Genomic DNA, 12,931 nt, shown 5'->3' with positions numbered 1-12,931 from the left:
CAGAGTGTATTCCAGAAGAGAAGAAGGCATTGTTATCATAGGAGATGACAGCTCCATGTGTGTGTTCTTGCCTTTGAAGACCTTCCAGTGGGACAAGATGTGGAAATGGAAGATAGTGATATTGATGATCCTGACCCTGTGTAGGCCTAAGCTATTGTGTGTGTGTGTGTGTGTGTGTGTGTGTGTTTCTTAGGATTTCTTTTTTTTTTTTGAGCCAGGGTCTCACTTTGTCACCTAGGTTGGAGCACAGTGGTGTGATCTTGGCCCACTGTAGCCTTCGCCTCCTGGGCTCAATGGATCCTTCCACCTCAGCCTCCCAAGTAGCTGAGAATATAGAGGCCCATCACCACACCAGGCTAATGTTGTTTATTTTTTGTAGAGATGAGGTCTCACTATGTTGCCCAGGCTGTTCTTGAACTCTTGGGCTCAAGAAATCCTCCTGCCTTGGCCTCCCAAAGTGCTGAGTTTACAGATATGAGTCACTTTGCCTGGCCTGTGCCTTAGCTTTTAACAAGAAAGTTAAAAAAGTAAAAACAGTATATATTTTTTTCAAATTAAAAAATCAGGCTGGTGTGGTGGCATGCACCTGTGGTCCTGGCTATTCAGAAAGTTGAGGCAGGAGGATCCCTTGAGCCCAGGAGGTTGAGGCTTCAGTGAGCTATGATCATACCACTGCACTCCAGCCTTGGTGATGAAGCAAGACCCTGATTATCCAAAAAAAAAAAAAAATAATAATAATAGAAGAAAAAAGCATATAAAAAGCTGGATGTGGTGGCTTATGCCTGTAATCCCAGCACTTTGGGAGGCTGAGGCAGGAGAATCGCTTGAACCCGGGAGGCGGAGGTTGTGGTGAGCCTAGATTGAGCCACTGCACTCCAGCCTGGGCAAAAAGAGCAAAACTCTATCTCAAAACAGGGAGACTTCTGGGGACTCACGGAGCCCCCATGTTCCAGGCCCCACACTGAGGGACTAACATTATTCTCATGGGCCATTGACCATTAGCATGAGCTGTTCCCACATCTGCATTAGCCCTGCTCCCGGATGAGGCTGCAGCACTAATTCCATTGTGTTTCCTGGTAGCTCAGAAAGAACAAATTTTCTAGTTAATCACTGGCTGTAAAATCATCCTACCCTGACTTTCATGAAAAACCATGAAAAAGGCTGTACTGGAAAAGTGGGATTCTGCTGGTTTGTTTCCGCAGGTCTCTGAAAAGATCTTTTTAAGCTTGCAAAAGTTCAAAGAGAGCCCTCTTCCCCAATTTTCAAATCAGATGGATTGCCAGATTGAGGTGTTGTATTTCTCTTGGGGTTTCATACACTCCTGGCACGTAACTACAAGGGGCCCAGGTTCTGTAGTCTGGGAAGCATCGTGAAAGGAGAAGAGGCTGGAGAAATAGATCACTAAGGTGTGGTCACAGAACGTCGGTTCCCGAGCTCACAGCATGGGAGGACAGTCTGGGCTGTTGAAGTCGGTGTGGATTGATAGCTCTTCCAGCGCCTTGTCTATGTGTCAACAGATAAAAACGAGTGCCAGTTTGGAGCCACCGTTGTCTGTGGGAACCACACATCTTGCCACAACACCCCCGGGGGCTTCTATTGCATTTGCCTGGAAGGATATCGAGCCACAAACAACAACAAGACATTCATTCCCAACGATGGCACCTTTTGTACAGGTACTCAAAAGGGGGCTGCAGTGTTGGCAATTGGTGATGGCAGGATAGTATCTGGACTGTGTATTTGTTAATATTAGGGAATTAATGTGAATTTTGTTAGATGGGACAATGGTATTGAGCATAAAGAATAATATTCTTATTCTGGGAGATGCATGCTGAGATATCTTGTGGTGTTCTGATGATGTATCTGTAACAGTATTCCTTTAGTGTGTAAGCTACTGTAAATGGCAAAATGTAAACAACGATTGAATCTTGGGGGGATGTGGGTCTAGGGGAGTTCATAGTAATAGTCTTTTTTTTTTTTCCATTGTAATGTTCTTTTTACAGGTCTGTGTGTTTGAACTTTTTTTTTTTTTAGACAGGGTCTCACTCTGTCGCCCAGGCTGGAGTGCAGTGGTGCAATCTCGGCTCACTGCAACCTCCGTCTCCTAGGTTCAAGCTATTCTCCTGCCTCAGCTTCCCCACTAGCTGAGATTACAGGCACGTACCACTACACCCAGCTAATTTTTGTATTTTTGGTAGAGATGGGATTTTGCCATGTTGGCCAGGCTGGTCTTGAAACTCCTGGCCTCAAGTGATCTGCCTGCCTCAGCCTCCCAAAGTGCTGGGATTATAGGCATGAGCCACCACTCCTGGCCTGATCATTCTGATAATGAACAGTAAGGAGGGACTCTCTGGAGATGGTATGCCTCCTGTAGGTTCCTGTAACTGCAGGTGGGGGATTTTTTGGGTGAGTGGCACTCCCCAGCTCTGAGCATACTAACCTAGGGGCTGGCACTGGGCTGTTGGCTCACAGGAGGTCAGAGTTGTCCCTGTTAGAGGTGTGGGCTTGCCTCCCACATGTGTGCACTGAGTGAGGAGTGCAACTTTTTGGAACACAGTAACTCTGTAGGTTAGATCTCTGAGCACAGGCTGGTTCAATACAGGGTGAGAACAAACCCTTCAATTTTTTTTTTTTTTGAGACAGAGTCTTGCTCTGTCACCAGGCTGGAGTGCAGTGACGCAATCTCGGTTCACTGCAAACTCCGCCTCCCAGGTTCAAGCGATTCTCTTGCCTCAGCTTCCTAATTAGCTGGGACTACAAGCACACGCCACCATGTCTACCTAATTTTTTTGTGTGTTTTAGTAGAGATGGGGTTTCACCATGTGAGCCAGATGGTCTCAATCTCCTGACCTCATGATCCACCCGCCTTAGCCTCTCAAAGTGCTGGGATTACGGGCATGAGCCAACACGCCCAGCCAACCCTCCTAATTTTTAGCGGCTCCTCTGTTATCTGAACTCTATTTACAGCATGCCACAGTAATGTTGCTATCTGGCTTTCTAGGAAAATCTTTGAACAATAATGAAGAGGAAAGGCAGAAAACACCTCCTGTTTTTGCACAGGAGATGCTCTAAGATGCTTTTGCGTAGACTTAATGACTCTGCTTAAAAGCTTTGTGAAGGTTTTTAGGGAAAAGAAAAAGAAAGGGAATATGTTTTATCTTCTTAGCTACCAGGAACCACAGGTTCTTATGCTCGGATTCGTCCTCCCTGTTGACCTGTACCAAGGCAGAATCTCTCAAAGAATACATTTAATTTATTCTAGGCATGAATGAACATATTCCTTCAGAGAAAACATTTTATAATATCCTGTTATTTTAGGTAGCGAATTATTGGCTGCATGGTTGCAGAAGTACAGTGTTGCAGTATTAAGTTTGGTATATTAAGAAGAAAAGACACTCAGAAAAAAATAGCATACAAGATGATGATCTAGTGTTCTGTTTATTCAGTACACATTTCTCATGTACTTTTTCCTTTTTTTTTTTTTTTTCTTAAAATGGAGTCTGGCTCTGTCACCCAGGCTGGAGTGCAGTGGCATGATCTCGACTCATTGCAACCTCTGCCTCCTGAATTCAAGCAATTCTCCTGCCTCAACCTCCTGAGTAGCTGGGATTACAGGCACCTGCCACCATACCCGGCTAATTTGTATTTGAGTAGAGATAGGATTTCATCTGTTGGTTAGGTTTGTCTCGAACTCCTGACCTCAGCTGATCCACCTGCCTTGGCCTCCAAAAGTGCTGGGATTATAGGCGTGAGCCACTGTGCCCGGCCTCTCATGCACTTCTTATGTGCCAAGGCTGTGCTAGGAGGAGGTGATGAGCAGACAGCTAATTTCAGTATAAAGTGTTAGTCATAGGTAAGCAAATGGCATTTACTGAAATCCAGGGGTAACTTATCTTGGCAGTGAGGAAGGACTTGGGAACTTTCTGGAAAATATGATCTCTGAAATGGTGTTTCCTAGGCTGTGGGAGTTTGCCAGGAAAAACTTAACAACTGTATATTTATCAGTATATTTATAGTTCCAAGAGATGAATTCAACTTTTAAAAGTTATGAAGAAAGCTGGGCGCAGTGACTCATGTTTGTAATTGCAGGACTTTGGGAGGCCAGGGCTGGAGGATCACTTCAGGCCAGGAGTTTGAGACCAGCTTGGGCAACACAGTGAGACTTGATCTTTTAAAAAAATAAGAAAATTAGCTGGATGTGGTAGTATGTACCTGTTGTCCTAGCTACTTGGAAATCTGAGGTGGGAGGATCGCTTGAGCCCAGGACTTTGAGGCTGCCGTGAGCCAAGGTTGTGCCATTACACTTCAGTCTGGGTGACAGAGTGAGACTTTGTCTTAAATTTTATTTTTTAAGTTAGGAAGAAGAATGAGATGGAAGAGGAGGAGGGAGGAGATTGGTGGGAACAGGAGGAAGGAAGAAGGGGAGAAGAGGAAAGAGAAGAAAATACTTTATGCAAGGGCCACATAAGTATCAGCCAAACTACAACCAATCTTCCTGGAACAAAATCCAGATGTAGGCTTTACTTTTGTTTATTCTATTCTTGCAATTATTTAATGACCTTCTCTTTTTTAAAAAATTGAGCTATAGTTTACATACCATCAAATTCACCCTTTTGATGTATACAACTCAGTGGTTTTCAGTATATTCACAAAGTTGTGCTAGCATCACCACCGGCTCTTTTAGAGCAGTTCAATCTCCCACCATGAAGACCATGTCCACTGGCAGCCATTCCCATGACCTTTCCTTGTGAGTTCTCCAGCTATCACTTTGTAAAAGCTGATGAACTGCTTTTCTTGATAAGACTGTTTCTTTCAGAATCACAGTTGCCAGAGAAATGTCAGTGGGCTTTAGCCAGGGCAGAGGTTAGCAAGTTTCGGGGAATCAGCAGTTGATCACTGTTTGCCTGGAACCATAGGATGTGATTCCTAGTTCCTGTATTCCAAGGAATCCTGCATCCAGGTGTTTACTGTACTTTGCAGAGTCGACATCAAGCTCAGGAGCTGGTTGCAGGTAGGCCTCTGGACGTCACCAACATTAGATAGAGGAGGAATGAATTGGTGGGATTCTAGTGTGAGATGATTCCAGCCAGTCTTGGAGAACTGGCAGATGTTCTGACCCTTAGAACCATCCCCTAAATGACTCCTGGGAATCATGGAAACCTCCGTGAGCCACAACCCAGAAGCCGAAGCTCAGTGGCACTTCTTCCTGTGTGAGGGTGGTTTGACTTGGATGGGCTCCTTCAGCAATTGAATAGAATTACCAGTTCCCAAACAATGGTGTGAGGGGAGAGGTGTTCATTGATCCAAGACCAAAAAAGGAAGGAGAATAAAGAATATAAAAAGTTCAAAATGATTCTGAGACTATTTCTTTTCTCTTTTGGGGGCTAAGATGTCCTTCTTTTTTTTTTTTTTTTTTTTTTGAGGTGGAGTTTCACTCTTCTTGCCCAGGCTGCAGTGCAATGGTATGGCTCACTGCAGCCTCTGCTTCCCGGGCTCAAGCGATTCTCCTGCCTCAGCTTCCTGAGTAGCTGGCATTACAGGCGTGCACCACCATGCCCAGCTAATTTTTTGTATTTTTAGTAGAGATGGGGTTTCACCACATTGGCCAGGCTGGTCTCGAACTCCCAACTTCAAGTGATCTGCCTGCCTTAGCCTCCCAAAGTGCTGGGATTACAGGCGTGAGCCACCATGCCTGGTCCTAAAATATCCTTTTAATAAAAGAAATTACAGCCAGTTGTGTTGGCTCATGCTTGTAATCCCAGCACTTTGGGAGCTGAGGTGGGTGGATCACTTGAAGTCAGGAGTTTGAGACCTGCCTGGCCAACATGGTGAAACCCTTTACAAAAAAAGCCCAGAAAGTTAGCCGGGTGTGGTCGCGCCCACCTATAGTGCCAGCTACTCAGGAGAGTGAGGCAGGAGAATTGGTTGAACTCGGGAAGCAGAGGTTGCAGTGAGCAGAGATTATGCCACTGTACTCCAGCCTGAGCAACAGAGTGAGACTCAAAAAAAAAGAAATTATGGTAGACTTTCTTCAATTATGCTGCTTCCTATCTACTGCTCAATCCCTGATGTTTTCATACAAATGGCCTAGGAATTTCTGTTAGGGTACTTTTATTTTTCCTCCAAGTAGAATTGATCTGTGTCGCTCTGATGAAAATATTATTATTATTATTTTTAGAGAGGAGGGTCTCGCTATGTTGCCCAGGCTGGCCTTGAACTCCTGGACTAAAAGCAATCCTCCTGCTTTATCCTCTTGAGTAACTGGGACCATAGGCATGCACAGCCATGCCCAGCTGATGGAATTTTTAAAGTTTTAAAGTCAGTTCTGAGGGGAAAAACTGCTAACTGACAGAGAAATTTCTTCTCCAGCCTCTGGCTTGTTGGGCAGTTCTTACCCTGTACCTGCTGTTTCTGGTAGTCTTCAGTCAGATGGAAAAAGTCTGCAAAGGGGCATGTCCTGTCCTTCTTGAAGCCTGTTTTAAGCCCTTCTGATTTTTATAAAACTAGCGAGACCTTTCCTAATTAAATTACCACCCTGCTACCTGCCATACCATCCTATACTCATGAGCTGGCACTTTCACTTTCCTGGAGATTGTTTTCCTTATTTAAAACATTAAAAAATTTGTTTATGTTTTAAGCTATTATTTTTAAGAGCCAGGGTTTCACTTTGTTGCCCAGGTTGGTCTCAAACTCCTGGACTCAATTAGTTCTCCCAATTTGGCCTCCCAAGGTGCTAGTGTTACAGGCATGAGCCACTGTGCCAGGCCTGCAAATATTTTCTCTCTGAAGCTACTTTAGATGTTTTAGTATGAGGTTGGGACCGTTCTTTTGTTATAGTGACTGGATATATTTATAGTGACTGGATGTATTTAGTGTTTGGATATTTTTTAGTGATTGGATATATTTATAGTGATTGGATATATTTATGGTGATTGGATTTTTTTTAGTGATTGGATATATTTGTAGTGATTGGATGTTTTCAGTGATTGGGTTTTTCATTCATTCTTTTTTTTTTCTTTTCTGAGACAGAGTCTTGCTCTGTCACCTAGGCTGCAGTGAAGTGGAACGATCTTGGCTCACTGCAACCTCCTTCTCCTAGGTTCAAGTGGTTCTCCTGAGTCAGCCTCGTGTGTAGTTGGGGCTACAGGTGTGTGCCACCATGCCCAGCTATTTTTTGTATTTTTAGTAGAGATGAGGTTTCACTATGTTGGCCAGGCTGGTCTCAAACTTCTGATCTCAAGTGATCTGCCTGCCTTGGCCTCCTGAAGTGCTGGGATTACAGGCATGAGCCACTGTGCCCGGCCAGGACATTTTTTAATGATTGTATGTATTTATGTTTTTGAGCTCATTTTGTTTGGTGTCAGAGAGTTGATGATGGTTATTGGTTTTGTAAAATCCCAGAACACACTGACAAACATTTATTGAGCACTTGCTATGTTTTTAGTGCTTATGATGTGAATGATATATGAGAAGAACCTGTAAGGCATAAAATAAAATTTCTGATACAATTGCAAACAAATGCATCCTTTTATAAGAATAACTTGAAAATGTGAAAAAATGACTATCACAAATATCCTCTCCTGTTGTTTTTCTTTTTTCCTGTTTTTCTCTCCTTTTCTCCATTTGGATTGGGCTTCAAGACATAGATGAGTGTGAAGTTTCTGGCCTGTGCAGGCATGGAGGGCGATGCGTGAACACTCCTGGGAGCTTTGAATGTTACTGTATGGATGGATACTTGCTGAGGAATGGGTCTGAGCCTTTCCACCCGACCATCGATGCCACATCATGCACAGGTGGGTTTCTGCCAACAAATGCAGCATCTCAAGGTGAAATTCTGTTGACGGTGATTTTCTTCTGCTCCAAGCCTGTGTTGGGGATATGGGTGGAGGTGATCTGATCCTTTGCACATTTTCTACAACCTGTGGAGTAAAGCAAATAACAACAATCAAGTTAGAGGGGGCCATGTTAAAAAGCTAAAATTAATCCCAGGAGCTGTGGCTCATGCCTGTAATCTCAGCACTTTGGAAGGCTGAGGTGGGTGGATCACTTGAAGATAGGAGTTCGAGACCAGCCTGGCCAACATGGTGAAACCTTGTCTCTACTAAACATACAAAAATTAGCCGGGCATGGTTGCACATGCCTATAATCCCAGCTACTTGGGAGTCTGAGGCACAAGAATTTCTTGAACCTGGGAGACGGAGGTTGCCGTGAACTGAGATCATGCCATTGCACTCCACCCTGGGCGATAGAGTGAGACTCTGTCTCAAAAAAAAAAAAAAAAAAAAAAACTAAAAGCTAAAATTAGTAAACATAAAGAATTTTTATTAGCAGTTAATGGATATTCTGATATTAACTACTATGTTAGCTAGTAAATACTGATGATTTGGTAAGGACCTTGCATCTCAAAAGGGACCCTGAAAATTATCAAGGTACATATATCTTAAGGTATTTTGCAATTCAGATTTTTATTTCATTGGACGAGGCTTCTCTTTAGTTAGTGTAAATTAGTGAGGGTTGATTGCTAAATTCTATCAGCTTTGTGCATGTATAGATGCGTTAACTATGGAAGACCAAAAGACTGAAGAAAGACAATTGTGGGAAATGTTCCCGGAAGTCACGTGGGAATGAACCAGCGTACTTAAAATATGGCTCAGGGTGTGTGTGTGAGGAATAAGGTAGAGGTGGAGAGAGATTATGAATTTTGAAGATTTACATTCACAAGGTGAAGAATTTGACATTAACTTATTTTCTGAAATAGACTGTGGCACCCCTCCTGAGATTACGGATCGTTATATCATAGAAAATTATGTGTCTAGGCTGGGCAGCCAGGTTTGTTATGCTTGCAGAGAAGGATTTTTCAGTGTTCCAGAAGATACAGTTTCAAGCTGCACAGCCCAGGGCGCATGGGAGTCCCCAAAATTACATTGCCACGGTGAGCTTTTGAAAAGTTCAAACTCCCAGTTCATACCACCTTGAGACTGTTTTCATATTTTTCTCTAAATTTCACTTTTAGGGAATAAATGAGTTAAATACATCTTTAAAATTCCTATTAGTTTCTCATAGATTTTCAGTTGATTTTCTTGATATTTTTAGGAATAGTATTATATCATCTGCAAATAATGATAATTCCATTTTAAAATTTTTCTTTCTTTGTAAAGCTATGGTTTTCTCTTGATTGATCACTTTGTATTTTCAAAACAAAGTCTTAAATAGTAGTGTTTCCTTTGAACATTCTTTTTTTTATACCTGATGTTTTGGGAAATGGTTTTGGTGTTTCTTCATTCCTGATAGTAGTTTTTTGATGTTAGGTATATCTTTTTTTTTTTTTTGAGACAGAGTCTCTGTCACCCAGGCTGGAATGCAGTGGCACGATATTGGCTCACTGCAACCTCTGCCTCCTGGGTTCAGGTGAGTCTCGTGCCACATTCACTGAATAACTGGGATTACAGGCACCTGTCACTACACCTGGTTAATTTTTGTATTTTTAGTAAAGATGGGGTTTTACCATGTTGGCCAGGCCGGTCTTGAACTCCTGATCTCAAGTGATCTGCCCGCTATGGCCTCCCAAAGTGCTGGGATTACAGATGTGAGCTACTGTGCCCGGCTGATATTAGGTATATCTAATCATGTCCATTCATATTGTAGCAGGAGCGGCGGGGAACAAACCTCTTGAACACCAAACTGAGGAAGGAAGTGGCTTTATTCAGCTGGGAGCTGCGGGAGGCTACAGCCTTATTTACCAAGCTCCCCAAGCTGCAGCTTCTCTCCCCTTTTATAGGCTTACAATGCTAAAAGGGAAACTGAGGCAGAACTATGTCATTGTCCATTTGCTGGACTTCTGACCTTATAATCTTTTGGCTTTATTGATTTGCTAATTTATTTGCAGTGTGAATGGAGACTAGCAGGGGAGGGGGCTTATAGAGACAACACAAAAGCAACAAGCTGTTTGTTGGCAGAGGTGTTTCCAGGAGGGAGCCTGATCCGTGGAGATGTGGGGGGCATGACCCAGTGCCGGGCTCCAGCCAGCAGGGATAACATTCATTTGCAGCTCTTTCAAGGCTAACAGACAGCAGAGATGCTGGGAACTAAAAAGGGAGTCATTTTCCCAGCTCTTTGGTATTTTATTTCATTTTTTTTCCTTCTTCACCCTCCTTCCCATCTGGAAGGATGGGAGGGAGGAGGTGAAATTAAAGGAGGTGAGGGGGTCTCCCCTCTCAGTATGGCACTGTGTGCCAAGTACTGTTTTAAGCACTTTATATATGATGATGGACCACATTGCAGTGGTCCCATAAGGTCATAATGAGACTGAAAAATTCCTATTGCCTAGTGACATCATAGCCTACAGTAGCCAGTACAGTAACATGCTGTATGAGTTTGTAGCTTAGGAGCAGTAGATATACCATACAGCCTGAGTGTGTAGCAGGCTCTACCATCTAGGTTTGTGTAAGTACACTCTGTGATGTTCACACAACAAAGAAATCACCTAATGGTGCATTTCTTAAAATGTACCATTATGCATTTGTTTGCTGGTTGTTAAGTGATGCATTACTGTAATTTGTTTAAGGTTATACAACTAGAGACAGAGCTAAACTTGAACCCAGGAATTCTAGTTTCAAAATTGTTTTCATCCACTTTGTTATACTGCTTTTGTTTTTATGATGATACTGGCTTTTGGTTAGTTTTTTTTTTTTTTAATTTTGGCTTTCTGTTTCTTTTTTGTTTCATTTTCTTTTTTTTTCTTTCTTTCTTTTTTTTTTTTTTTGAGACAGAGTCTCACTCTGCCACCCAGGCTTGAGTGCACTGATGCAATCTTGACTCATTGTGACCTCCGCCTCCTGGGCTCAAGCCATTCTCCCACTCCAGCCTCCTGGGTCTACAGGCATGAGCTACCATGCCTCGACAAATTTTGTATTTTTTATAGAGATGGGGTTTTGCCATGTTGCTCAGGCTGGTCTTGACCTCCTGGGCTCAGTGATCTGCCCATCTCTGCCTCCCACAGTGCTGGGATTCCAGTCATGAGCCACCATGGTTGACCTGGCTTTCTGTTTCTCTGTCTACAAATATTACCATTTTATGTGCTTGTTTCCACCTGAAAAGTGAAAAAAAAATTTTTTTTTAATTATCATTTCACTAGTTTTTGACTCTATGTACACCATCTTAAGGAAGCATCAATTTATTCCCACTTTTAAGGAATTTTTTTAATTAAAAATAAGTTTTTTTAAAAATCATGTCTTTTAGAATAATGTGGCCAGATGTAGTGGCTCATGCCTGTAATCTCAGCACTCTGGGAGGTCCAGGCAGACAGATAGCTTGAGCCCAGGAGTCAAGACCAGCCTGGGTGTGGTGGTGCATGCCTGTTGTCCCAGCTACTTGGGAGGCTGAGGTGTGAGGATCACTTGAGGCTGGGAGGTTGAGGCCTCAGTAAGCTGTGATCACACCACTGCTGTCCAGCCTGGGTGACAAAGTGAGACCCTCTCGCATTAAAAAAAAAAATTAATGATAATGTGAGGGTTATATTGTTAGATTTCCTGATAATGATCAGTTCTAATTGCTGGAATGAATTAATCTGGGATTTTCGGTGTTTTATTCCTTTCATTTGGATTATATTTGCTAAATTTTACTTGGAATTCTTGCATTGATATTCATAAGTGAAATTGGTCTATTTTCTTTTCCTGTGCCATCTTTGTTCAGTTTGGTATTAACGTTATTCTGATTTTTTAAAAAAGAATGTAAAAATATCCTTCTTTGTCTATTTCTGGGATACTATAGACAGAGTTTTTAAAGATTTTGGAGATTTCACCTGAAAAACTACCTGGATGTGACGTGATTGGAGAGGTAGCCCTTGGACTATTTGGACTATTTTAAAATTCTTCCTATACTTACTGGTGTATTTTTCTTTCCCTCTTAAGATCAATTTTGGTAATTTATGTATTTCTAGAAAATTATTTCATCCAGATTTTCCAATTTATTTGTGAAAAGATGTATAAAACCTTCATACTTCTAATTTGCTGTAGTTATATTTCGTTATAACTATCATAGTGCAATATTAGAAATAATCTGAAATGTCTAACAATAAGAGATTGGTTAAGTAAATCAAGGCATATCCTTAAATGGAATATTATGTATCCATAAAATTATGTTAGAAAAACAGTATTTAAAAAAGAATATTTATTATAGGCCAAGTGTGGTGGCTCACTCCTGTAATCCCAGCACTTTTGGAGGCTGAGGTGGGCAGATCACGAGATCAGGAGGTGGAGACCATCCTGGCCAGCATGGTGAAACTCTGTCTCTACTAAAAATACAAAAAATTATCTGGGCATGGTGGTGTGCACCTGTAATCCCAGCTACTTGGGAGGCTGAGGCAGGAGAATTACTTGAACCTGGGGGGTGGAGGTTGCAGTGAGCCAAGATTACACCACTGCACTGCAGCCTGGGTAACAGAGCAAGACTCCTTCTCAAAAAAAAAAAAAAAAAAGAATATTTATTGACATAGGTAAGTATTAATAGTATGTTTCAGAGTTACAAATTCTGTGAATAACAATCTTAATTTTGAAAAAGTTCCCATATACAGATAAGCTTATATATGTATATATACATATATGTGTGTGTATATATATATATATATATATACACACACACACACACACATATATGTATGTGTATATATATATATACATACATATATATGTGTGTATTTATATGTATTTATTATTTTTTTTGAGATGGAGTCTCACTCTGCTGGCCAGGCTGGAGTGCAATGGCACAATCTCGGCTCCCTGCAACCTCTGCCTCCTGGGTTTAAGCGATTCTCCCTGCCTCAGCCTCCCAAGTAGCTTGGATTATAGGCACCCACCACCACACCCAGCTAATTTTTTATATTTTCAGTAGGGACAGGGTTTCGCCATGTTGGCCAGGCTGGTCTCAAACTCCTGAC

General features: G+C 42.1%; 1 protein-coding gene across 8 annotated transcripts in view; it reads left to right on the top strand.

The window, feature by feature from the left end:
• The window catches only part of SUSD1 (sushi domain containing 1), a 140,193-nt gene that overhangs the window by 22,296 nt on the left and 104,966 nt on the right, over nucleotides 1-12,931 (top strand). For 6 of the 8 annotated variants that reach the window (XM_032240348.1, XM_032240351.1, XM_032240353.1 and 3 more), the window contains 2 exons: nucleotides 1,518-1,673; nucleotides 7,638-7,790. In XM_032240348.1, the coding sequence (XP_032096239.1) occupies nucleotides 1,518-1,673; nucleotides 7,638-7,790 (309 nt within the window). Of the gene's footprint in view, nucleotides 1-863; nucleotides 1,407-1,517; nucleotides 1,674-7,637; nucleotides 7,791-8,725; nucleotides 8,930-12,931 lie in introns of those variants that run through there. The other 2 variants (XM_032240355.1, XM_032240354.1) reach the window with 2 other exon arrangements.

The sequence above is a fragment of the Sapajus apella genome, unplaced genomic scaffold, assembly GCF_009761245.1.
Source record: "Sapajus apella isolate SASKATOON/1434 unplaced genomic scaffold, GSC_monkey_1.0 scaffold46, whole genome shotgun sequence".
Classification (NCBI taxonomy): Eukaryota; Metazoa; Chordata; class Mammalia; order Primates; family Cebidae; genus Sapajus; species Sapajus apella.
This window is presented reverse-complemented; position numbering and strand designations above follow the sequence as displayed.